General features: G+C 35.8%; 3 protein-coding genes across 5 annotated transcripts in view; 2 read left to right on the forward strand and 1 right to left on the reverse strand.

Moving 5' to 3' along the window:
* The first annotated feature begins 9,283 nt into the window (after positions 1-9,283).
* LOC117986681 (anti-apoptotic protein NR13-like) overlaps positions 9,284-27,870 on the forward strand; it is a 47,060-nt gene continuing 28,473 nt past the window's right edge. The window contains exon 1 of one of the 2 annotated variants that reach the window (XM_034973558.2): positions 9,284-9,531. The gene's annotated coding sequence lies outside the window, so the exon portion shown is untranslated. The remainder of the gene's footprint in view (positions 9,532-27,870) is intronic. The other variant, XM_069501647.1, reaches the window with a different exon arrangement.
* On the forward strand, positions 14,844-17,738 carry LOC117986643 (uncharacterized). Of its 2 annotated transcripts, XM_034973523.2 has the most exons (3): positions 14,844-15,299; positions 16,626-16,840; positions 17,105-17,738. In XM_034973523.2, the coding sequence occupies exons 1-3, from the start codon at positions 15,001-15,003 to the stop codon at positions 17,512-17,514; spliced, it is 924 nt and encodes a 307-aa protein (XP_034829414.1). In that variant the 5' UTR covers positions 14,844-15,000; the 3' UTR covers positions 17,515-17,738. The 2 variants fall into 2 exon arrangements, with proteins under 2 accessions (XP_034829414.1, XP_034829410.1); XM_034973519.2 differs by having other exon boundaries at positions 16,626-17,738.
* LOC117986656 (uncharacterized) lies at positions 15,314-18,344 on the reverse strand. The gene is made up of 2 exons (XM_034973531.2): positions 18,050-18,344; positions 15,314-16,254 (listed from the first exon to the last, which is right to left on the reverse strand). Exons 1-2 carry the CDS (start codon positions 18,315-18,317, stop codon positions 15,575-15,577), a joined length of 948 nt encoding a protein of 315 aa, XP_034829422.1. The 5' UTR covers positions 18,318-18,344; the 3' UTR covers positions 15,314-15,574.

Consider the following 27,870-nt stretch of genomic DNA (forward strand, 5'->3'; position numbering starts at 1 on the left):
ACCTGGATCCCTGAAGTTCTCCATAATGTTCACAAAGGTGTGTGAAGTCTGCCGATCCGCACTTGGCCAGCGAGATCAGTGCTCAGTAGTGAGCCAACATGGGTTGATTATGATGAATCTTATATTTCAAAATTATTATAGTTTTTCTAACAAAGTCATGAACTCAGCTTATTGGTAAACTCATGTGACATGTCCTCAGATGAAAATTACGCGAACGATTTTCAACTGTTCGTCGTCGCATTGTCTTAAACAAATAAGAATAATAATAATAATTATCGTGAACGTGATTAAGTACCTATCTTACACACATAAACCCAACGTGCCCAATTATCCCCTCGAGACAAGGAAGGTTAGCATTAAAGGAAATTTCAATTAAATCCCTTTCCCAACAGGTGCCTTTACCCATAAGATAATTACATAAGTATAAGAAAGATACTTAGATTGTAGGAAAATGGTACCTACCTGTTGGAAATTATCTCTGGCTACTTACGGAATACAGATACTTACTGAATATAAGCAGAGTGAACTAGAGTGAGGCACCTCCCGATTTCATCCTGTATCGACGATTTTTTATTTATTTTTATTAGGAAAACGAACAGCTTAAATTAATCTATTATAATCTTAAAATTAAGTAACTATAAGCTAATAGTAGGTTTTCACAGTTATATACATAATTAAAAGTAAGATGAGATGATTATATTATGTCAAATATTAGGCTATGGTGACAAAAAGTCATAGAAAAATAGAGCCACATTAAGGCTACCTCCGTCAAATATACTAACATTATTGATACCTGCCAGTGACGTCGAAGCCTAGGCGTTTTGTTAGAAGTTCCCTAACTGTCGTGAACTGTGACAAAAGATTTAAGGCTACACAAATTCAAAGTCGCTCAGATAGCAATGGAGAGCTATGTCAGGTGTTTGCCGGAAGGATAAGATCTGGAACGAGGAAATCCGCCAAACGCCAAGTTGAAGGCAGTAGACAGGCAATGCTTGTTGTAGGTGCGATGACCGTTGGAGCCGAAAAGTCCTAGATTGGAGACCGCTGGAGACAGGGTGTGCTGGGCGTTCACTAGGGAAGATCTATGAGGTATGTTCACCAGGTCTCCTAGCCTGCTACGTCCGCTAGCTGATCAGAAGATGAAGATGATTTATTTAGAGGCTTAGGATTTTCTCTCTGATATCAAGACTCTCTAACTCTAAAAGTAGAGTAGATATATACCTACTTTCCTAAGCATCGAAAAGACTCGTTATACTCGAGGGACGAAGAAACTAATGAAATAAGATAAAACATAATATTATTTCGTATCAATTACAGTAAAATATAATATCTTACGAAGAGTGACATTCATCTCTAATTATTATTTGTCTAAGAATTATTACCTATTTATTTCTTTTTCTTATATTCCAAGGTCCGCGACAAAACATGTATTGCTATCTACCTAAGTATATATATCTATCTATTCAATTTAGGTTGATAAATTTTAATTTATCTTCGAATACTTGAACGCAACAATTCAATTTATTTTGCTGATTCGCCGCCACACATTTCCTGTAATTGAACAGGCATTGTTCGGATTATTTGGCAATTGACATACCTACCTACCTTCATAATATCTTATATAACACCGAGTTATGACTAAAAGAATCTTCGCCTCCTGTCTACATTTACCGTTTGATTTATGGTAATGGGTAGATTAAAATAATTAATAAATATTCTAATATTCAGTACCCATATTATAAATGTTAAAGTGTTTGTTTTTTTGGTTTATTGGTTTGTCCTTCAATCACGTCACAACACAGCAACAGATCGACGTGATTTTTGCATCGGTATAGTTAAAGACCTGGAGAGTGTCATAGGGTACTTCTTATCCCGGGGAATCAAAGAGTTCCCACGGGATTTTTTATAATGCGACGCGTACGAAAGTCCTATGTTTTTAAGTTAGAGTCGTGAAAATCGACATTTAGTTTATAAGCTTTAAATAATAAAAATCTGTGTATGTCATTTTGGAAAAGCCTCCCTTCAGGGTGGTAAAATAGTGGGGGGGGGGGGGGGGGGGGAGTTTGTACAGGAACCTTTTAATTATTCTAATTTTAACTTGAAATTTGAAACGTAGGTTCTTTCTACGGGCTAGAGGTATCAGATAAGAATGAATCTAACGAAAATCCTGTGTAATGGGGATTGGAAGGTTATATGAAAGTCCTACGTTTTTAAAGTTCGAATTGAAGTAAATCGGCACAATAAAAACCTGTATAAAATGTATTTGGAAAGTATTATTCTGAGAGGAGACCCGTTCTAGATGTTGGCCCGCTATGGGTTAATCATGATGATAACGCGGACTAAGTCGCGGGCAACTGCTATTAAAAAAAAACATCTACAACTGACTGATACCTCTGCTTCCGTCAGAAAATCAAATCGTGGAATATCTGATCGACTGATCGACAACGAAAACTCTACAGATGGAATAATCTTTCATAGATTTGGTTTAGATTGCGACGCGAAAATATTTTACATATTGAATGGTTTATTCATGAAGGCAAATGCACTCAAAGCATTGCAATAAGTAATTTTTCACGATAATGCTTTCCAGATAGCTTGTATTTCATGTCACAGTAAAACGATTACAAAACTATTCAGCGAGGGACGTATAGATGGTTTTAGGTAGGTGCATATCGAATGGATATTCATATACTTAATTATTTACATCAACAGCTAACGCCCACGAATTTGCCGGACTGGATTTAGGATTCCTACCAATAAATTAGTACAAAACCAACGCTCGAGGTGTTCACTCATTTCCAACGCCCTTTTTTTTCTCGTGGAAAAATCCATCATAGATACCACCAGCCGTACTCCTACCGGCTAAAAACCTCACGAAATTTCATCCCATTGCTAACGACAGAGCATAATGGACCGACAACGCCTCTTACTCCGTCAGCAAATGTCTGCCGTAGCAGATCCACCGCCCCAGTGGTGGATCCGTGCCCCCAAACACCGTTAGAGGCATGCCTGAACCACAGCAGGTCAACCAACCCGAGGACCACACTGTGAGCATCGCTCGGTCCCAACATTAGAATCACTACCCTGTTAAAGTGTGTTTGTTTGATGGCTTATTGGTTTGTTCTTCAATCACGCCGTAACTGATCAACAGATCGGTGTGATTTTATATATATAAAATCACATAAGCTAATATTAAATAGAATGCTTGATATCCGTTTCCAAAATCAAATATATAAAAGGAAAAGCTGACTGATTGGCTAATTGATTGATAGATTATCAACGCACAGCTCAAACAACTGGATTGATCTAAGTGAAATTTGGCATGCAGATAGCTATTATGACGTAGGCATCCGTTAAGAAAGGATTTTCGAAAATTCAACCCCTAAGGGCGTGAAATAGGGGTTTGAAATTTGTATAGTCCACGCGGACGAAGTCGCGGACATAAGCTAGTGCAAGATATTGCTTATTATTATAATTTCGTCAATTCGACATTTGTTACCAGTATTTTACCAGTGCTTTTCACTATTCAATACTGTACTGAAGTAAATTACTCATGATGAGGATATTTAACAATCCTCGTGAAAGTAAATTTCGTCGTTACGGCATTGCGGTTTTTGATTTAAAATAACGATTGGCTTTTTTTACTTAATACAGTAAACAAAGGGTATTTTAACGAATTTTGCGGCGCTGGCGCTGGAGTACTTATGTAAAATGTTACAAAAATCCATTTTCCAACTACAAATTGGCACTTACTGAAAATATTTCAGCTTTTGGGAATTATAATGAGGCTTTTTCAGGATTTGGAGGCCCTCTAGACCCAAAACACGATGCGGATCGCTTCCTTCACCTCACACTTTGCCGACCTCCCCTGGCGCAGTGATAAGCACTGTGGTCTTATTAGTGGAAGGTCCCGGGTTCGATTCCTGGCAGGGGTTTGAAATTTTATATAATTTCTAAATTTCTGGTCTGATCTGGGGGGAGGCTTCGGCCGTGGCTAGTTACCACCCTACCGGCAAAGCTGTGCCGCCAAGCGATTTAGCGTTCCGATACGATGACGTGTAGAAACAAAAAGGGCATGTGTTAACAAATACTGCCATATCCTTTCCAGGTTAGTCCGCTTCCATCTTAGGCTGGATCATTAGTTACTACCAGGTGAGATTGCATTCAAGGGCTAACTTGTATCTGAATAAAAAATAAAAATAATGCACTCAGTTCACCACTGCATTCGACCACTGTGATGGAGTTTTACCCTTGTCGTGATGTTAATATTGAGATTGACCAGTTCAATACTGTACATTATACCTATATTAATGAAAAATAAAAAAGTAACAAGGGGCTTATTTTAGGACAATCCCATGCGATATTTTACTTTATTTTTTATAACAAGCTGTATAATAAGCTAGATTATGAATCACCATAATGTTAGAAATCAAACTAAGCTGATTGCTGATTCTATAGGCTCATAGCCCCATGTCGATCGATGTCTATACATAAATAGATAAATGATTTTCAAAGTTTAATAATAACGAAACAGAATGTTTTTAAAATACACTTGTTTATAGTAAAATTCAAAATAGCGCATAAAATTATTACATTATTCAATGGCAATATTATGAAATGATACTTCAGCTATTGAGTTTACGTAGGTACCTATTTTGAATTTAATTTATAAATAAATAAATTATTATCGTCTTTCATCAAAAATATATTATTAGGTACTAGATGATACCCGCGAATTCATCCGCGTGGATTTAGGTTCCTATACTCTAAAGGCCCATGCGTTTAACCGATATTTAGGGTTCCGTACCTCAAAAGGAAAAACGGACCCCTTATAGGATCACTTTGTTGTCTGTCTGTCGGTCTGTCAAGAAACATTCAGGGTAGGTAGGTACGTCCCGTTGACCTAGAATCATGAAATTTGGCAGGAAGGTATAGGTCTTGTACCAGACATTCGGGGAAAAATCTGAAAAACGTGAATTTGTGGTTACATTACACAAAAAAAATTAAATTGTAGTCATGAACTAATAATAATTAGTATTTTCAATTTTTGAAGTAAGAGAACTATATCAAGCGGGGTATCATATGAAAGGTATTCACCTGTGCATTCTAAAACAGATTTTTGTTTATTTTTTTGCATCATAGTTTTTAAATTATCGTACAAAATGTCGAAAAATACGACTGTAGTACGGAACCCACGGTGCGCGAGCCTGACTCGCAGGTTTTTTATGAAAGGTACAGAGATGTACCTACTTATGGCATTTTTGTGTAAAAACTACTATTTCTAATACTTGTTCGGTGAGGCAAGGGCAGCTGGTTTACAACAGGAAAGAGGATGCTTTGTTTTTAGCTAATACAGTTTAACATGCACTTAATGACTTAATAAGTACATACTTTAGAACAATGATTGATCTCTCCAAAATCGTTGATTCGTTGAAGGACATGAAATATATCGGCGCGGCAGCGGCTGTTTGCAGAACATTTATATGAGCGAATTAATTCCATTGTAGATGATCCAATGTAAATGATTGATTACATTGCATAAAAGGCTAAAACAAAATTGCCATGTAAGGATTATTAACTGCTGCCCGCGGGTTAGACTGCGTGGAAATTACGTTTATTTTTAAATTTTCTGTTTTCCTGTGGGACTAAGACATTATTGCCGGGATCAAAGGTATATGCTTTCTGGATTTAAGCTATATTTGTGCTCGTCCAGATCGGTTCTGCGACTAAACCGTCATAAAGTAGAAGACACTAGCGGTGATAACCTAGTGGTTTAGATTAGACGTCGACCTCCAAATTCAGGATGTCAGGGTTCGATCTCAGGTTGCGGATTGTCGACTCTTGACACTGAATTCCCACATCTTTCGTCTTTTTAATATTAGTATCTAGACATAACCAATATTAAAAAGACGAAAGATTTGTCTGTCTGTCTGTTAATCTGTCCGTCCATGACATAGGCATAACGAGATATTTTGTGAATATGGTAAGGTAATCAAATTCCACCGGAGCGAACCCGGGCGGATCAGCGAGTATTTTATAAAATAAATAAAACTGGTAGTGATATCATATTTTTGCATGCCGGCAAAATTGGACAGTTTTAGAGGTGTCGCCACAGAATATACCTATTTATTATAGTATCGTTGCGTCGATTAGTTAAGTCTATAGCAATACCACCTAGACCTACTCATGTGGCAATACTACTCACGTCATGTAAAAATCGTTCATGTATCTGTTCCATAGGACTTTTAATCCCCCGGCTCTCCGACTAAAACCACATCATTCCAAATTAGGTTTTCACTTTATCAGATACGCGAGCAATATTTCTTGTAGACGCTTCTTTCATTGCAATTCACACGTATCCCGCATGTTCAAGTGTAAGTAAACAATATACAAGGCGAATGTACTGATACGAATAATATGATTCTTTCCCCGTCACTTTGTGGAATATAAAGTACGCTGAGCTGAAGCGTTTCCGTTGGAGTACACGTACGTCGTACATAGTACATACGTACCAAGGAAACGTAGTTACCCCTGCAATTTTTTGACATAATTTAATCAAAAACCTCAAAGCAATTTGCCAGAAGTTGTTAACGTCACTTTCTACTTAAATATAAAATTAATAGGATTCTATGAGTAGATAGTAGGATTACATAATAATATGTTTCTTTCATTTTAGGATTTCGTACCTTAAAAGGAAAAACGGGAACCCTTATAGGATCACTTTGTTGTCTGTGTGTCGGTCTGTCAAGAAACCTACAGGGTACTTCCCGTTGTCCTAAAATCATGAAATTTGGCAGGTAGGTAGGTCTTCTAGCAGACATTAGAGGAAAAATCTGAAAATCGTGAATTTGTTGTTACATCACACAAAAAAATTGTGGTTATGAACTAATAATTACTTACTACTAATAATTAATACTAATAATTAGTATTTTCAATTTTGCAAGTAAGATAACTAGGTATATCAAGTGGGGTAACATATGAAAGAGCTTCATTTGTACATTCTAAAACAGATTTTTTATATATTTTTATGCATCATAGTTTTTGCATTATCGTGCAAAATGTCGAAAAACTATGACTGTAGTGCGGAACCCTCGTTGCGCGAGCCTGACTCGCACTTGGCCGGTTTTTTTATAATAATTTTAAATTATAATAGAAGGATTTTTATGAGTAGTATAAAGGATTAGTAGGATTGTTATTTATTTTATTTATTTATTTACACTTTATTGCACACAACACAAAGTAAACATTGAAAAAACACAATACAGGATCTTAATCTATTAGCTGTAGCATGCAAAGGCGGCCTTATCGCTAAAGCGATCTCTTCCAGATGTTATGTCACATTCTTATAATATAAAATTAGTAGGATTGGTATGCCTAAGATTTTAGTTTTTATATCTCGCTAACGTTGATAGAATTCGTCGTCGAAACGCTTTAACGTCAAATTAAATGGATCTTAACAGCCTTATTTATGCTGGGTGGACTAACGGACAAATCGAACCATACCTAAGGTCACCTTTTTCCCACTTTAGCACGGAACCCTAAAAATGAAAAGACCTAGATGGAAAACAAGCGTTGACTAGTTCAGTATAATAAAAAAAATCAATGTAATGTAAGTCAACTGAGATCAACCAATACATTGATAGATAGGTTCATGAGTATATTACATTCATAAAAATTCCGTTGACAACTTGTAAATAAAGTAGATTATGCCTACTACTTCGCTCGCCTGAAATATCGATTTTTGAAAATCCTTTTTTAGTAGAGGGTATACGTTAATACAGAGGATCTACGTGCAAAACCACAGTATTCTTATAGATACTGCTTGAGTTGATTATGTCGATCAGTCAGTATCGCCTTTTGGATTGGAAATACTAAAATCAAAATTATGTACCTACTTAGGTACTGTTTTATCAGAAAGAAATGCAGTCCTATAATATAGGTAATAAAGAAACTGATCCGCCCGGCTTACCTCGGGTGAAAGATTAATATAATAGTAACTACCACCTACTTATCTATAGCGTTACTTGCAAATAAAATAGCTTTCTAGAAATCGGTTCAGTGGTTACAGAGTTTATCGATTACAAACAAACAAATCTTTCCTCTGTGTTAAGTAGTATTGGTAGGTACCTATAGATAAATCTAAATTATGTTGCTTTTTAATGCTTCCACTGAGTTTTTCTTGAATTTTGTATCTGTGAGCCGCTGCAATAGGGTATTTTACACCAAGCGAGAAAAATCCAAAAATGTATAAACAAGATAGTATTAGCACTAAGCAATCGAAAAATGTTACTTTCAGTTTATAAAATTATACAATGAATTTTATAATTCATTTTAAAGATTTTATTTTTTTAAATCTGTTCTACAAGTATCCGAAACACACTAAGCTGTAGCCGCCATGATGAATCCCGACTGTGACGTCACGATGTTAATGATGTGTAATATCACACTGCACTTGTTAACAAAATACCAAATTGTTTAATCGACTTAATATATATTTTTTACGTTGTTTTCGTTTCAAATAGTAGGTATTCAATACAATTCAGATTCATAAGCAAATTATTACTCCCGTTCCCGTTCAGTATTTTTCGGTTCGTAAAAGCATATAGGTAGCTCCATAGATTATCTACTATTCTCATACTATTCCCGCAATTTTAAATCAAGTTTTTCTTCTACTTTTATCTGTTGGCACTTGATTCCACAACTTATTCGGTGTTTTTACACTGGTATTCCCACATGCAGACACTGCATATGAATGAAAAGGCAAGTTACTTACTCATTTTAAATTGCAAAAAAAAGTACTTCTTCGTGTACTCTTTCACTAAGAAAATTCCTTTTAGACAAAGTAACGTCATCACGGCTCATGAACTTTACAAGATGGCGTGCAGCGTTTTCGCGGTGAAATTAGAAATGCAAAATTTAAATACGTTTTTATTGCACTTATCGATCGAATAAAATTTTTGTAAATTTTGTGGTGGCTTAACACTTTAGGATCAAATTAAAACACTTTTCAAAAAAGGGATTTTACCCTTTTTTGAAAAGTGTGTGTATTGTGGCGCCATTGTTTTAACCATACAAGTTACAACGGTAGGTATATATCACAAAATATAAATGTAATTATTATATTATTATAAAGTGAAACACAATAACACATAAATAAATGTTGTACCTATACCACATATTAATATGCAGGAAATATATCGATCCCATCAAGATTCAATTGTGTTGAATGTTGATGTTTACGATGCAATGAGAAAAGCATTGCTTGAAATAGTTACCGGCATTTTTATTATGCTTAGTTGATAACCGCGTGCCGCTCGTGGCGCCCGTGCTTCCATCCGCGTCGCAAGAGTTGACATCTCGTTATATTCTGTGACCTATTTTCACCGTGTAACCTCCCCCGTTTAGCCGCTTAATTTGTTTCAAATCACTCGTGTTCAATCCTCGCAGCCCTTTACAAGTTCAGGATTTTGCGATCGAATAGCCCAGCGCTAGCCGTCCGAAATTTTAGGCATTGCTGATAATTTGATCAAGGTAGGTATATCAAATTGTGCTCCCTACCTTTGCAGCCGTGATGGTTAATACGATTTTCCATGTGCGTGATAAATGAATAAAATCTTTCAAACTCCTTTTCGGTTCGATCGATTTCATGTTTTGTTTACAATGGTATCGATAAATCCCTGCTGTGAATGCAAATGATTTGTTCAGGCTACATAGTAACTATAGGATGACTGTAGGTACCTACCGCATTCGTTGTTCAACTTGACACGGTTAAATCTAAATCGTTGTTATCTCATTGTGTGCAACAACGTAAATCCTATCTACTTAAGGTTTATTTTTCATTCAAAATTAAGTACATATTTCCGCAAGTAAAAAACACAAGTGGATTCGCAAATCGCACAAAACATAGAATGATTCAATAGGTAGGTATCTATATGGTAGCTATATGAATCAGCTAACTGCAAACATTGTTTTGATTAATATTTTTCGTGTTTCTTTTTTTTTTTTTTATGGTGCTAGAGGATTGGTATGGTTAAATTTTAAGGATGTCTGGCAGTGGGTTGCCAGGACACTAAGTGTCCTAACAATGCATGATATGATTTCAATACTATTTGGAAGAAAAAAAAATACACTTTACTCTTCTTTGACGTAAGATTTTTTACACCTTTTTTACCTGTTATCTGCCAAAGCTACCATGATCCAAACTTCATAGTCGTTGATCGTTCCTCTCTGTGTTGGGGACACATTGGGGACAACACGTGAACACGCATAGACTAGAACTTTCAGCTTTTTATAAAATAACAAAGGTCTTATGATGTTCCGCTATGTTGCTGCCGCGACATTGCTGCCTAGCTCGTAATATTGTAATGTCATATAAGCTTATAGAGATTGTATGGGGACCAGTAGTGCCGCGACAGGACTGTGACAGCTGGTGACAGCACTGTTGCGGCAGCATGGTTCGGAATCATACCTTTATGCTCGCCCGATTTCATACATACATACCTACATGTGTAGAAACAAAAGTTATTTTTTACTTTGTACTGGTTTTGGAAATCGGTTTTTTTGATATTTTTTTTTATTTCAAGCTTTTTAGTGTAAGTCTTTCTAAATCCACATGGCTTAGGATTTCAGTACCTTCCAGCATCCGGATTGAAGAGTTGGGACTTAGAATTCAATAACAAAGCCTATGCTCGGCATTTACAATGTTATTTCACCAGGAACAGTTCGTTAATCTCTATGGTTTAGGAGTTCAGTACCTTAAAATTTTATTAACTCATTTTCTGAAGATAGACCAAGATCGCCTGACCTATCTATAAATGATTAATTTTCATTTAAATAATTATCAATTTTTTATTACCTATATATAGGTACCTAGGTAAGTAAATATCATTATTTATTAGAATGTTGATCGATTTTTGTTGTCTACAGCTGCTCTATGATAGTACAATATTGTAAGAAGTTGCCATAAAAAATAGGTAGGTACCTAATCAAGATAAAATAAAAACATTGTAAAAAACGCGTGCCTTACTGTATTTATTGTTTGATGCAGATAAATTGTTTTTGCAGACATTTTAAAATCCTACAAAAACTAGCGCACGGCTCATCCACAAAGATCCACCACAGATTAGAATACTCACGCCATCATAGATTAGAATACAAAACCGGACAAATGCGAGTCGGACTCGCACACTAACGGTTCCGTATGCCATCGAACAATAAATAACACTTTTTAATATCATAGCTTTGAACTGCTGAACTCTTTTGCGTGACTCAAAATCTAAGCTTTGATTCGATTATACTTTAAAATCTCAACCATATTCCTAACTAGCTTACGCTCGCGACTTCGTCCGCGAGGACTACACAAATTTCAAACCCCTATTTCACCCCCTTAGGGGCTGATTTTTCAAAAATCCTTTCTAAGCGTATGCCTACTTTATAATAGCTATTTGCATGCCTTTAAGTCAGATTCCGTCCAGTAGTTTGAGCTGTGCGTTAAGAGATCAGTCAGTCAGTCAGTCACCTTTTTCTATTATATATTTAGACTAGCTTATGCTCGCGACTTCGTCCGCGTGGACTACATAAATTTCAAACCCCTATTTCACCCCCTTAGGGGTTGAATTTTCAAAAATCCTTTCTTAGCGAATGCCTACGTCATAATAGCTATCTGGATGCCAAATTTCAGCCCGGTCCGTCCATCAAGATCAGTCAGCCAGTCAGTCAGTCACCTTTTCCTTTTATAATATATATTTTAAAGTGAATGAATCTTATCACTGGTTTGGAATGCCACGATTTAGCGAGAAGAACCAACAAAAAACAGCATCTAACTTTTCAAAATCTCATTTGTTTTTCACAGCCTAGAAATAGTGAATCCATCATAACTAAAAAATGATTAATGAATAAAATCTTTGACAAATCGATCATCCTTTTCTAATCTAATATAAGCACACTTCAAACCAAACTGATCAATGATCATAGATCCGGTCTCAACTGTATAGTGCAAAACCTGTCAGATCCGGTTTCTGAAATCTGAATTTGTGAATATCGTGAATATCGTTCCAAAAGCAGGTTTAAATCTCTAAACTAAACCAAAATGACAAGATGACAGGAAATCTAATGCTATCTTAGTTCTTATCGTAGTATCTTATCCCGGCTTCGTTTGTTGTGGGCTCTTCTCAGATCTGGGCGTGTTTGGAACCCTCGTACGCAATTAAATATCACCTCTACATCATATTGTATTGTATTGCAAATTCAGAAATTGTACTGTAGTATAATACCCTATTTGAATAAATGATTTGATTTTTGACTTTTTCATAATGCTCACTGAGGCAAAGGATGGCACTCGATTTAGATCTGTCAATTTAGTTCAAAGATTTGTGTACACATTATTTAAATATTTTTAATGAGTAACTGAGATATCCCTGCGTAAATTTGAAATTCGAGAGAATGTCTACTTCTGAAAAGACTTACTTTCCGCACCTACGCTGCCGAGGAAAGTAAAGTTTCGCGAGGTAGTTGAGCTACCGTGTGGACCCTGCTAGATTGAGAGCAATGCCTTTGTGGGAACAATGAAACAAATGACTAAGTAGGGTCCATTGTTCAACCTCGAAGTTTTTTGACTTTATTGCCTACTTTGTAACGAGGAACATAAAAGTGAAGTGGTTTATCATGTGTCACTGTAGTTGTACTAATGGAACAAGCACGAGATAATCTATTTAATTGCAGTGCTAAATTCTACACACATAAAATATGCAAGATAACTTTAGGCTAATTACGTAGAGCATTTTTAGAGATCCGTAGTAAAACAAGGAATATATTTAATATGTATAACGTAGTTAATTCACGAAATTCCAAAGATAATAATTAATCATCAATATAATACGTAGGTTTATGTGAATATTACAGAAAAGCAATTTAATGTGAATTAGAACCCGAACAAAACTATGCCAACGTATAGTAGGTACCTACTTATTAATTATCACTCTCATAAGTAGTTAGGTACTTTTAAATAGGTAACTACCACGAAAATACCATCGAGAATGCTAGGGCAGATGAAAAGCAATCACTTAATTTATAATTGGCTAATTCATTTTATTTCAGAAGCCATCAGCTCTCTGATCGGAGATCCCGTTAGGCTAGGTAGGTATTTAAAAATTCAGAGAAGGATTCACTGTAGTGTGCTAAGAAAGAGAATATGGCAATAAACCAATGTTGGCCGTGACTTGGCATAAAATCAAATTAAGTAAGAACTTATAGCCAGATTATATAAAGTTTTAAAGATAGACTATGATAATGAACAAAAAATAATCTAACGCTGTTTTTGCAAAATTATAAATAACTACATAATGAAAACATATCTACAGGAAAATTAACTTCCGTTTCCGATTAAGACTAGAAAGTCTACAGTCTAGTATGAGTAAGTAGGTAATTGTATCCAATCTTGTTTCTATTTCTATTTTGGATTAAAAACCCAAAAGGCACTTAATGAAACATCAAAGGTCCCTACCTACCTACCTCCGTATCTACCTACTTGTACAGGTATTTTATAGTTTTTTAAATAAAAAGCTTCCAAAGTCATAATTTTTTGCATAGGGGCCCTTTATGACGAGCTACATCTAATTAAAGTTTAAACAGGAAGTTGTTTATAAGTAACAAGTTTGTTACTAAACGATCTATTGTTTACGATGAATGAAGCCTTTTAAACTGATTAATTATCAGCATAAGTTTGAAAACTCAAGAAAATGGTTCATCAACTTCAGGGTTAAAACAGAGGTGCTACATTTTATACGAGTGGTCCACAACTCCACATCTCTATAATATCAGCACACTTTTTATATAGTGCGGGATACAAGCACATACAAGATTATGGTCGACCTTGATCTGTAACCAAATCAAACGTAAGTAGGTATTATTTTTATTAATCACTAGCTTATGCTCATTGCTCCGTATCCGTAGTGTGGTTTAATGTAGTGGTACTGTGTAGAGCAGATTGTGTAATGGATTTGCATTGTTCAGTACCAGTGTGATGAAATGTTTGCGAAGATCTTCATACTAATGTATTTGAAACAAGTGCGAAGCGTTTACGTAGGTTATTTCCACGCAATACGAGAATTGAGATGAAAGTTGAGACACTAATTGACAGTGATTAAATTCAGTTGCGTTGAAAATTTTCGATTTGAAAAATTCGTTCCCGGTTTCACCAAAAACTTCTCACTCTCTCTCTCTTTCTCTGCGTCAAATTTGTCGTTGATAAGGGTCGTGACCCTATTCCTTAATCATCATATACCTAATTGGAATAGTAGGCTTCCAGCCTGCCTGCCAGCTTACGTGCTGCAGTAACCGCAAGAACTTCTAATCCGTGAATATTTGCTGTTAGTATCATCATCATCATCAACAGATTGACGTCCACTGCTGGGCATAGGTGTCTTGTAGGGACTGCCACACGCCACGGTCTTACGCCGCCTGAATCCAGCGGCTCCCCGCGAATCGTCTGATGTCGTTCGTCCCCCTAGTGGTGAGTCTTCCAACGCTGCGCCTTCCGGTGCGAGGTCGCCATTCCAGCACCTTGGGACCCCAACGTCTATCGGTTTTCCGAACTATGTGCCCTGCCCATTGCCACTTCAGCTTCGCAACCCGTTGAGCTATGGCGCTTACTCTAGAGTAAGTAGTCAATTTTATTGCATTTTTAGGGTTCCATACCTTAAAAGGAAAAAGGAACCCTTATAGGATCACTTCGTTGTCTGTCTGTCTGTCAAGAATCCTACAGGGGAACTTCCCATTGTCCTAGAATTATGTACCTACTTTACTTTACTTACTCTACTAAGTGGGGTGTCATATGAAAGGGCTTTAAGGGCCGAAACACATAACGCAAACTGCTTATTTTTGCGGCGCCGCAACGCCAAAATCGGCAGTTGCGTTGCCGCGTTGCGGCGTCGCGAAACAGGGCATTATGGTAGGGCAACCATTTTCTCGTGATTTTTGAGTGTGGATAGACGTCTCTCTGCGATGGATCGTAATAAACTTATTGCTTATTTGTTATTAAGAAGACATTATTCTATCTTAAAAATACGGCAAAGAAGATACTGGATACATCCATTAAGTAAGGGTATGAATCCAAATGGCGAGTTCTTTTCTAAAAAATACGAAGCATTAAAGATAGACGAAAAAAAATTTGTTGCCTACTTTAGAATGAGTATATCATCATTTGAAGAGCTATTAAGCGAGTTATCAAAATATATACAGAAGAAAAAAAATAAAGGAAGAAAACCAGTTACTGCTTTGGAAATGCTGGGCTTAACTTTAAGGTAAAACAAATAGGTTTCTTATTTTTTTTTATTGATGTTTATGGCACTCGGAATCAAATGTTTAGTTTTATTTGTACCCCTGGCTTTATACACCTGTGGTACTAGCGGGGTGTCGATAAAAATTTTGCATCACTAGTGTTCATGGTTTGGGGGTACCTAGTGGTACAAAGCCAGGTTCAAATGAAACAAGACAGAATCAAATTAAGCTTTTTGCATTATACAATTTTCTTACTTTAAGAATACTTTAATAGGCCTTAAAAAATGTAATGATCAATTTAAGAAAAATCAAACTCCTCATCTTGTGAAACATAGGAAGTAGCTGACGTTTCGTCCAGTAAAAATGGTGAATTTATTGGACGTTGTTGGTTTGATGATGAGGTAGTCCTCTGTTCAGTAATCGAACTTCCAGGAGTAGAAGTGTGGTAGCCACTCTGAACCGTATTATCGTATCTCATAGTTGAATATCCTTGATTGTAACCCTGATGCTGATATTCTTGATTATAGCCGTGATGTGTATTTTGATGAATTGAAGGTTGAAGAATGTCGGTTAATATTTGAAGCACCCGACTTTGAAATATCAATGTTTGATTCTCATTTAACGATTGTAGAGATGGTAAAATCCCCTTGAAAAAATGCAAATGTCTATTCTCCGGTGTTTTTAATATTGCCAATAAATCTTCTTCAATATCATCCTTATCATCTGCCTTTCGTTTTCGTGGTTGACTTTTATAACGAGGCAATGCCGTTATTTCATTCTCAATATCTCCTTCCGCTACGCATAAACTGGAATCAGTTGCATTTTGTGAAACCTTTTTCAAAAACTGTAATTGTTTATTCAAGTGATATTCTTTAATTTTTGCAGCTCCAGCTCCTGATCGATTGGCATCTTTTAGTTTTTTTTGATATTTAGCAAAATTATCTTTTATGGCCTTCCACTTCTTGACTAAATCATTACCTGCAACAAAAAACTTCACAAGTGAAAAATAGTAATAAAGACTAAAATTCCCTAGATTCCATTTATACTACATATAAAATTTGATATAACTTTCATAAGTACTTTCGGTCCATCCAATTTCATATAAATGGCTGGCCGCCGAAAAAGAATAATTTTCTGCTTTTTCTTGACTTAGGCAAGTTAAAAACTGATTGACTTTGCCTAGAACAACCATAATGTAAAATATTTATTGAGTACTTCTTTGAAAAACTACCTGTCTATCTTTGAAAATCTATTCCTTTAGCAACACTATTACCTGCGCGGTTTGAGTTTGATTATACCTACATTTGTATTATTTTATTATTTGCCTACTAATTATTATTTCATTTTAGATTTCTAGCAACCGGCAGTGACTTTAAAACCATGCATACGAATTACTTCCGAGGAGCAAGTACAATAGCAAAAATTGTAAGGACAGTTTGTCGCGCCATATGGAAACATCTATCAAGTCAAAATATACCTCCTATAACAAAACAGGTTCTAGAAGATGTCGCTATTGAGTTTGACAAGAAAGCAAATTTTCCTAACTGCATAGGAGCTCTTGATGGTAAACATGTCCGTATTACATGTCCTGCGCACAGTGGATCACTGTTTTACAATTATAAGGGCTATAATTCAATAGTTTTATTAGCTCTTGTAGATTCTAGATATAGATTCATTTTTGTCGATATAGGAGCGTATGGCAAGGAAAGTGACTCCACCGTTTTCCAGAACTCTAAACTTTATGATTTGATTATGACACGCAAATTACCTATTCCTGTACCAAAGCCTTTACCAGGTTCTCAAAATGAAACTCCATTTGTTTTTGTAGGAGATGAAGCATTCTCAATTTCGAATAACGTCATGCGCCCTTACTCAGGAAAACATTTGTCGGTACAACAAAGAGTTTACAATTATCGACTGAGTCGTGCCCGAAGATATGTCGAGTGCGCTTTTGGCATCCTAGCCAATAAATGGCGCATATTTCATCGATCTATGAATGTGCAATACGAATTTGCGACAGACATTATCAAGGCATGTTGTGTAATGCACAACTTTGTTTTGAATCGAGATGGAGTACAAGCGACCGATGACATTATCTTTGATGATTCTGATCTGCAAATGTTGCATTTGCCCACAGCAAATGAAAATAATTTAAGCCCACATCTAATACGGAATGATTTTTGTAATTACTTTTCCAGTGATGTTGGCGCCCTAAGTTGGCAATTAAACAAAATATGAATGTTCGTATACCTACTCAGTTCAAAATACAAATAATACCTTAATACATTTGATTCAAACTATTTAACATGTTGTGAACAAACATAAAAAAAGCATATATACGGTCGAACTGAGTAACCTCTTCCTTTTTTGAAGTCGGTTAAAAATGTGTATTTTATTTCTTTTCTTTCATTATTAATTATTTCACTGTTAAAATTTTCAATAAATGTGATTTACTTTTGTAAGATGTTTTATTTCTTATCTATGTACTTTTGAATAGTTTTGAATCAAGTGTCCACTCTACGACTATAAATGTTACTCTATGCACAAGAAACGTTTGAAGTGCAACCATTAAAATTATAGCTATCTCTTTCAATTGCGTTTTATTTCATATCTTTTGGTTTGCTAATCAGTAAAACTTGCAAATGTGTGCAGTTTTGGATTGCTGGGAGGTAATGATTTAAACACAGGAACAGATTTAAAACGTAAATTACTATGAACGTAACTTATCTTTAGTTTAAAATATCATTGCCTAAGACTATATGTTACTACTTACCCAGTTTTGATTTTTCGGTTGAGTTTTTTTCCTTGTAATCAACATAAACGATCTCACAAATGCTTTTCCATGCTTCTTGTTTTATAAATTTGTCTTTATAGGTTTCGTCACTAGTATCCCACAAACAACGGTGTTCCTGAACCGAAGATATAAACAGATCGACGTCAACGTCAGACATTTTAATTTTAAAACTGCTTCTCGGTTGACACGTGTTGTTTGCAAGAGTGTTAGAAACAAACTGCATCCTTGTCAACAAGTATGACGTCATAACGCTGGAATTCACGTCGTGCGTTGCGGCGCCGCACCGCTATAGCGCACTGCCGATTTCAGCGGCGCGGCGCCGCAACGCGCTTATGTGTTTCGGCCCTATCTGTACATTCTAAAACAGATTTTTACTTATTTTTATGCATAATAATTTTTTGTTTATCGCTCAAAATGTTGAAAAAATACGACTATTACGGAACCGTCGGTGCGTGAGTCTGACGCCTGAGTTTTCAATTATTATAATTACGATTTCAATCTTATTTTCCGTTCAATTAGTTGAGAGTTGACTGTGGCTAGTGGTCATTGATTTATTAACTACCTAGTGGTGGTTAAACTTTTATTGATAAAAACTAGTCAATCAAGACACTATGTGTCCAGGATACCATGTTTGTTATGATGTCATGCAAGTACGATATTCTTGTTTATTTTTCAACTAGCCGATGCCTGCGAGTTTGTCCACGTGGATTTAGGTTCTAAAAATTCCGTTTTTTGACTTAAACGCAACGGAAACGCGGAATTTTTAAAGTAGGTACTTACCTACTACTTTACGCAACTTTTTAAAGTAGCGTAAAGTAGTACCTAGCTATTCTTCAGGTCTTTTACTATACCTATATGTAAAAATGGCGTAGATCTGTTGTTTTATTGCGACGTGATTGAAGAACAAACCAATAAACCAACATACAAACACCTTTTTGCATTTATACTATAACATGGGTAATGAAATAATATACCTAAACTATTTTTACTTTTTTTACTAAGTATGGAGATATCAAATTACAACGTATTTCCGTCCTTTTCCTTGTGGCACATTTACGCCGAGTTAAGAACATCATCCACATCACTGACATCATAGCAAGAAAAGTTACATTAGACCTTATGATTATTATCAAATCTAATATAACATACTAGTTTATTCTCGCAACTTCGTCCGCGTGGACTATACAAACTTCAAACCCCTATTTCATCCCGTTAGGGGTTGAATTTTCAAAAATACTTTCTTAGCGGATGTCTACGTCATACTTAATAGCTATCTGCATGCCAAATTTCAGGCCGATCCGTCCAGTAGTTTGAGCTGTGCTTTGATAGATCAGTCAGTCAGTCAGTCAGTCATCTTTTCCTTTTATATATTTAGATAGAAGATACCCACTTTTTTCCGATCCGGTTTCCACCAAGTTTTCACCTTTTACTTCATACAGCGAATAACGCAAAAACTTGTTGGGAACCAGAGTACAGAATCCAGATCAGTAGCTATTTGAACAGTAGGCTAACTTGGCTTCGAATCTCGCTGCGTAAACATTTTTTTTTTATTTTTTTTTTGTTTTTACGATGATATTTACGACTTATTACGAGCTTGGATTTCCTTTTAAAATGAGAAGAGAGAAATTACTTAAGCAATATTTTTGGTACCTATGTATGTAAGGTAATATAAAATGTGAACATCGCACATTAATTAACCCGCCAGACCCTTTTCTTTCCATACCTATAAATTGTGTTGAGAGCACGGTTTATCTAAAAGACACATTACGATTTAGGAATGGGACCCATAATATGAGAAGTGAGAACCTATCCACAATTCAAATGTGGTTGCGGTTATCATTGGATTAAAAAAATTATATAAAATATAACCTACCATACCAACTGTAAAAATTGTATATGTAGGTACAATGTTTTTTTTTCAATAAAATCAATAATGTTATGTATAGAAAAAAAACCGGACGTAAAAAGACCCTTTGAATGAAACAATTTCATTAGAGTTTATTGAATTTGTATTGGATCACAACAGGATCTTAAAAATCCCAATAAACTTACTTCATATTCAGATCCCTACAAAAATAAGATAATATTAATAGGATAGTCAAATCATTTCATAAACAAATTGCATATGAATAACACTTGCTTTCGGCGAGGATTTGGTTAGGTTTCAGTGAGGTTTCGTTGATGTATCTGTGAGGTTTTGGCGAGGTTTCGGTGACATTTAGGTGAAACTTCGGTAAGCCGTAAGGCTTGGATTAGGTTTCGGTGAGGCTTCAGTGAGGTTTCGGTATGGTTTCGGTGAGATTTCGGCGAGGTTTCAGCGATGTTTAGGCATGGTTTTGGCGAGACACCGGCGATGTTTCTGTTCTTTTTGACAATGTTTCGGTTTGCGAGGTTTTAATGCATGGTTTTGGGGAGGTATAGGTGAGTATTCGGCGTAGTTTCGGCGAGGCTTCAGTGAGGTTTTATGTGAGGCTTCGGTGCTTCGGTGAGGTTTCCAGTTTCAACGAGGTTTAAGTGAAGTTTCGGTGAGTTCGGCGAAGCTTTGGTGAGCCTTCACTGAGATTTCGATGACGTATCGGTGAGGTTTCAGCGAGGTGAGGTTTCGGTGACGTCTTAACCACTAGGACATCATCGCCTTTTATCCGCACCTCTTTTAGAATAGATAATCAATGCTGCCAAAACTCTATACGTAAACTATAAGTAAAAGCTACACGGTAAGTAGGTACGATCAAGTAGGTATACCTACCTCTAAACGGTGCAGCATCAGTTTCCGTTTATGAGCGTGAGTAAACAACAGTAATTATCACATTAAAGATAACAAAGCAGCTTACCGTGTAAACGCCTGACGCAGACAAATTTTCAAAATAATAGAGCGTATTTGAAGCTTAAATAAATAACTTTTGCTGATTTAGCAGACCGAATGTAATTACATGAACATCAATTGAACTCTAATTAAACCGCATTGTCAGATCGGGCTTGGTATCGGCTTGAAAAGCCTTCACGGTCGTATACCTTTAGTCTTATCTGGTCAAAAAAAAGCCTCTTTGTAGGTAACAGATGTCCTTAAAATAGAAAGTCCACTTCAGATTTATAGTAGGGTGCCATCGGTTCCGTAGTTAAGTGAAAAACCTAGCTTTATTCATAAATCATAATGTCAGTCCGTCTGTCTTTATAGTTTCTACCACTTTATTCAGAAACTGTCAAAACTTTAATGCTGAAAACCTTAGTTCAAGAAACTTGTTACCGCTGAAAAGTATTTTTCAGGGTATTTCAAATAATTGGTAAGTACTAAGTACCTACCTTCTTCATAATGTTCTCTATTTTATTTTATTTTATTCGTTTTTTGCAATCAACAGCGATATATACAATATAATTTGTAAATATATTGTCGTACCTACTCCTAGCACAAGCCTGACGCTTAATTGGAGAGGAAAGGGGAATATTAGTCATTTAACATGGCTAATATTCTTTAAAAAAAAAAAAAAAAAATTACATAATAACAGACCAAGGCCAGAAAACTCCTCTCACTTTGAGAGTAGACCCGTGCTCTATAGTGAGCCGGCGATGGGTTGATGATTATGATGAGGTACCTACTTTATGTTACTACTGAACCCTAAAAAGGTTATCTAAAAACGATTAGTATTTATGTCGTGTATACGAGAGCGTCTTTACAGCGTTAAGTTGAAAGGAGACCAAAGAACTTAAAACGAAATCCGTGTGAGGAGATAGTAGTTCCGTTGTTCACGCAGTTAACTTATCAGTATCACTGAACAGATACGCCGTCGCATTCGTTTCCGTTTACGAGCTCGTATATAATTATTACATTAAACAAGGAACAAAGCTTACGTATTTTAACGCCGACTTCTTTTAGAAAAATAGAAATTAAATGTAACCTTCAAGCAAAATATCATTTGCGATGCCGCTGTAAAGTTACTTTAAACATTTTTTGATGTTTGCTGTTGTATTTTTGTGGAATTCGCTTTTACAAACTCTTGTGTGCTTTACGTTTTTTAATCGTGATGTTTTCATAGATTGTTTGTTCTAACTATCTTAAAAATAACTACTTAGTAGGCAGCAGGTGCCCATACATACCTATAAGTGCGCGACAGGTCGAGATAGCAATCAGGGTATGAGGCGGGGCGTTCCCTTCCCGATTGCCATCTCGACCTATCGCGGACTATACCTTTAGCTGAGTCGCTTCTCATGAGTGGCCTCGCTTCGCACGGTTGGTCTTTATCTATTGGTAAAAACATAAAAAAATCTTTTCAATGCTTTTTAGCTATACACGCGATGGGGCACACTTACTTAGTTTCTTTTTCATTTATTATTTCACATCATTAGATTTAGGTTGTTCTAGAATCCTGTAAAAATTCTTTGATTTTCTAAGACAAAAAACTATAACTCAGACACTTTTCTATTACTACCCATATTATTATAATTACTTCCCATCACTTTATTATGTTTGTTTATCCTTCAATCACGTCGCAAACGAACAACCTATCAACGTGTTTTTTTGCTTAGACGGTATAGACAAATACCTGGAGGGTACCTAACATAGGCTACTTTTTATCCCGAAAAAGAGTTCCCACGGGACTTATTAAAAACCTAAATCCACGCGGATGAAGCCGTGAGCGTCAGCTAGTTTTAGATATTAATTAGTATGAATGATGTAGATAATGTCTACGTGAAGAGAAAAGTAACAGATGGAGCTTCGTAATTAAATTAAAGTTAATTTCATTACGAATCTTTCCAAATTAAAACATGAGTTACAACACACTTGAGACGATAACTCGCAAGTCTTTATATTAATTTTCATTAACAAATTACAAAACTTTGCTTTCTTTAGTTTTAAAGTTAGTAGTAGTAGGCACGGCCTTAGTTATTCCAAAAAGGCCACAAAGGCCATTATACTCAGCCATTCATTTACTTACCTTGCTTATAAAATACAAAATGTAAGATATACGAAGCGGTAATAGCTGAGTGGTTAGACGTCAGCCTTATATTCGGGGGATCGGAGATTCGATCACAGGCACGCACCTCTTGCTCTGAGCAGAAAGAAGTACCCTAACAGTTCAGGTTCCAGGTTGCATAAGATATTCCTAATTCCAAGCATCGTGTAAAGCGGAGCCCAAAAGTATGCTCATCGGAAAATCTTTTTATACGTAAGCGATTATGCTCATCGGAAAATCTTTTATACATAAGCGATTATGCTCATCGGAAAATCTTTTTATATATATTTATGTATCGCCTTGCGTTTTGATGGCGTGGGAAGTGTAACAAGATTGCAACAAGATATTGTAGAGGCATGCTGCCTCTTCTAAGACTGGCAGCTGTAAAGAAGACATTTCACATCGCAGCTGCCACTTAGAACGGAAATTTGAATACGGAGCGATTCGAAAATCCTGCGGCCCTGGGCGAAATCCAGGGGCCACATTCGCTCCTCAGATACCAAGACCGACACATCACTGTCGAGCACCGAGCTCCAGCTTTCTTGATTTCGTCTGGTCGGAGACAACCAGTTGGTGTTTTAAATTAATTGTGTTTATCCTGAATTATATCTCGTAAATATGTGAGCTGCCGTTTCATTCATACTCCGTGCTACCACAATATAAGATGCAAATTATCGCCATTTTTTGGGGTGGATTGCCTAACCTGCAAAAGTTTTAAATCGAAATTGAGTTTGGTCGAGACTTCAGAGATCAGCGGGAGAGTTTCGTATATTTAATCTTTTCATTGTAATTGATCTTTTACATTTAATTGTTATGAATCTTGTTCGCGAATATTTTTCACACACGTTGAAAATACAAACTAGACACTAGACAGCTATTTTTAGAATAATCGGTTTGAGGACACTCTGGGGTATGCAGATTTAACAATGGTCATCAATATCCGAATAAATTCACAAACCGGTGCCCAAAACGATTTTATTTCCGTAAAAATCAGTAAATTCTTTATTTGCAAACAACAGTTCTATTTTACAGTGTAAACTTTCAAGGTAACAATTGAATTGAAAAAGAAAATTTGAAAAAGAGTTTCTGATTTGAGCTAACCAAAATCTACTTAATTCAAACACTACTACCTGTGCTACTACTACTATCGCAAAGTCCATAAAAATAGTGTATATATTTATTTTATAACAGTGAAGATAATATCAAATATTCAAACGCTGCTGTGTGAAAAATACCATTCAAAACAAAACACTGATGAATTTTATCGAATCCGCCTTCAGGTACCAAGTACCACCCCTTTTCTGGAAGCGGAAATATATATATCAAACACATCCAGTATTTGATTTATATTTAAACTTTTAGGGCGATCACCTATCGCGACTTTTTGCAACTGCCGCAAAAAGGTCGTGATACCGCTTGTCGTGATGAGTCGCTGGTATGTGGCTCTATGAATACTTTAGTTTTCCGTTATAGCACGGTAATATTATCATAGTTATAGCTAGCTGAACAAATTGCAGAAAGTAGAAACGTAACTCGAAAGGCGCTATGGAGTTAGGTTTTTCACTCATATCATGATTTCACTGTAGTTCGCGGTCGTAGGGATCGCGTATAGTGCGCCTCTTACGCATTTCAGCGAGAAGCTACTTACTAAGGAAAACTAAAGCATAGCCTACCTTTACCTACGATTCTGTGTCGTTATACTGTCGCGATTCAGAATTGCAACCAAAATACCGCTACAAAAAGTCGCCTGTGACCATTGTCACCGCCATATTGTTACCAAAATACACAATCTTTTAAAAAAACCGTATTTATTAAAAGCCTCACAAAATTAAGGTGTATTTTTAGGCTTTCCGCAACAATAGAATTTTATTATAAAAGCCAAAACTAGAAGTAAGTACACATCTTTATAAGTAGAGTGCCTATACTTATTATGTGGCATTATTTCGCCAGGTTAGGACATCTCTTCTTAGACTGGATCGTTACTTCCAATCAGGTTAAATCGTTGTCCAGTCCAAACCTGTCACTGATAAAAAGAAATTTAATTTGTTCGTCACCAAATTATATTGAACAACCGTCACTATCAATGATAAAAAAAATTGAGAAGTTATGTATTTTCTATAGGTATCGATAAGTTTCGATAGCGCCTACAATCTACATGGTATAAAAAAACCGGCCAAGTGCGAGTCAGGCTCGCGCAATGAGGGTTCCGTACTACAGTCGTATTTTTCGACATTTTGCACGATAATTCAAAAACTATGATGCATAAAAATAAATAAAAATCTGTTTTCGAATGTACAGGTGAAGACCTTTCATATTATGATACCCCACTTGATGTAGTCACTCACTTCGAAAGTTGAAAATACTAATTATTAGTTCATGACCACAATTTTTTTTTTGTGTGATCTAACCCTAAATTCACGGTTTTCAGATTTTTCCCCAAATGTCAGCTATAAGATCTACCTACCTGCCAAATTTCATGATTCTAGGTCAACGGGAAGTACCCTGTAGGTTTCTTAACAGACAGACAGACAGACAGACAATAAAGTGATCCTATAAGGGTTCCGTTTTTCCTTTTGAGGTACGGAACCCTAAAAAAATTACGTGGCTAGCGGATTGGTGATGAAACTCTTCCTTAATTCCAACTGTATTATGACTTAAATAAATATGAAGAATCATCAAAATTGGCTCATTTGTCATTGAGAAAATCGCGAACAAACATACATACATACGTGTCGAATAGGTGCAGAACCACCTTTTTGAAGTCTTTTAAAAACATTGTTTAGGTAGACATTTGAGTTTGCACTTTATTCAAATATCAAAGGATCAATAATTAATGATCAGTGAACCATCCGATGCCTAAATAAATGCCTCCCATTGAATTTACACAAACAAAATAAGACCAAATAGGCTACTTGACTCATATCTAATTTCGTCCAATAAATGATTATTTATTATAGTATTTTGCTTAAGACAACGAAATATATCAATAACAATTATTAAAAACGCTGGATGGCTATATAAATCCAGTTTAAAAAAATACAGTTTTTATTTTTATTTGAAACTCAGAAAACGCTGTCAGCCATGATGTGACGTCATTAAATATGTAAACAAACAAATGTCATCCCTATTGACTAACGTAGTATCCATATATATAAAATTTCAAGTCCTCCTGACTAACTTATATATCAATGCACAGCCTAAACATCTAAACAGCTGGTTCTAGATACATGAAATTTGGTGGGTGTGTTCTTTGTAGGTAAAGAGAAGGTATCCACTAGGAAAGGATTTTTTGAAATTCCACCCCTGAGTGGGTTAAATGGGGGTTTGAAATTTATGAAGTTCACGCGGGCGAAGTCACGAGCATAAGCTAGTTTTTATATATTTCTAAAAACTCATAGTAAACGTAAAAAATTATTTTCTCTATATAAATTGAATAAGTTATTAAGTAAGACTTACAACAAAGTGATCTTTGCAAAAATAAATTTGGGTTGCAGTCGTTAGTGATATAGGATCCCTTTAAGCAAGTCTTCGCGTGTTACGTATATTTATTTCACTGGGCACTCTAATCCACAACTTTCCTGTGGTCTTTATCGATGCGTTTTTACATTCTCGGATGATACAATAACGATAATTACTATATTTTTCATGTAAACTAGTATAGAAGTCATGTTTATTAAACTTTGGTAGGTTATGCTGTTGTTTACAAATGCAGACGTCAGAGCACAGATAATCTATCGGCCAAAAATGGCCGACAGTGTTTTCACCTGTCTAAGAAAAATATATTTTTAAATTAAAGTTTTACGGATTTTAGGGCGCAAAAAAATATAGTGTTAATTTTTTTGATCTAATAGGACAAATATTAACCATTTAAGACCTACTTAAAAAAAGTGTCAACTAGCCTATTGACAGCGATGACGAAAACGGTATTGTTTGCAAATACTGAAATGGGCAATTTGTTTGTATGTAGCGCAACGTAGGTAGGTACCTACTAACTGTAGTTACAATAAATCTATTCTATCTAACTTAGGTGGGCTTTTAGGACTGTGTTATTCTTGACATGTCCGTCTGGTATGTATAGGTAATACTAATCAAGAACTGTTCAAATCTCTCACAAGTCGTAACTTTTCTCTCTCGTAGCTATACAGGTAACCTGACATAGTATGTTAGTATATTACAGTTTAATTAAGAATAAGTACTAACATGTACCTACCTACCTAAACAGATACCTAAATACTTATAAATACTGCAATGGTTATAGTAATAAACTAACATTATGATGAATATCTACCTATAATACGGACTCAAAGATAGGTAAGTAGCTGTCACGCCACCTTGTTCTACCTTCCACGTAAATTTCGGGAACAAACTGTATTTTCTTAAAGCCTTAACTGCCGTAATCTAAGCGTAAACCTAAGCGTATCGATATTCCATTATTTTTAAGATCACCCTAAGAAAAGCGTTATCGTAACACAGTGCGGAAAATATCTGTTCTATATTCTACAAACATTTTGCTAATAGAATTTGTGTTTATAATGGTCTACGTAATTTCGTATTGTGATGTTAATAAGCACTTTACTGTTCCAGTAAAATGCACGTGAGTTATTCAATTATGCAGGAAGCAACCGTTGGCCGTTGCTATATTATTGCTGATTTTGTCGATATACCTACTAATAATATGACGATTTAATCCGTCTAACACAAAACATTATGGACTAAAAGCTAGCGCGTGCCAGACCTTCGTTATTTTATAAAAGCTGAAAGTTTCTCTGCGTATTGTCCCCAACACTGGGAGGAACGTTTGTTTGGATCATGGTGACTTTGAGAGATAAAAGGTAATAAAGGTGTAAAACA

The sequence above is a fragment of the Maniola hyperantus genome, chromosome 1, assembly GCF_902806685.2.
Source record: "Maniola hyperantus chromosome 1, iAphHyp1.2, whole genome shotgun sequence".
Taxonomy (NCBI): Eukaryota; Metazoa; Arthropoda; class Insecta; order Lepidoptera; family Nymphalidae; genus Maniola; species Maniola hyperantus.

What these genes read in the sequence shown, in the direction of transcription:
- LOC117986643 (XM_034973519.2), top strand. Translation starts at nt 15,001, where the DNA reads ATGGATCGTAATAAACTTATTGCTTATTTGTTATTAAGAAGACATTAT. An exon ending in ATGCTGGGCTTAACTTTAAG is followed by an intron (nt 15,300 to 16,625) that starts GTAAAACAAATA and finishes ATTTCATTTTAG; the next exon opens with ATTTCTAGCAACCGGCAGTG.
- LOC117986656 (XM_034973531.2), bottom strand. Translation starts at nt 18,317, where the DNA reads ATGACGTCATACTTGTTGACAAGGATGCAGTTTGTTTCTAACACTCTT. An exon ending in AACCGAAAAATCAAAACTGG is followed by an intron (nt 16,255 to 18,049) that starts GTAAGTAGTAAC and finishes TTTTTGTTGCAG; the next exon opens with GTAATGATTTAGTCAAGAAG.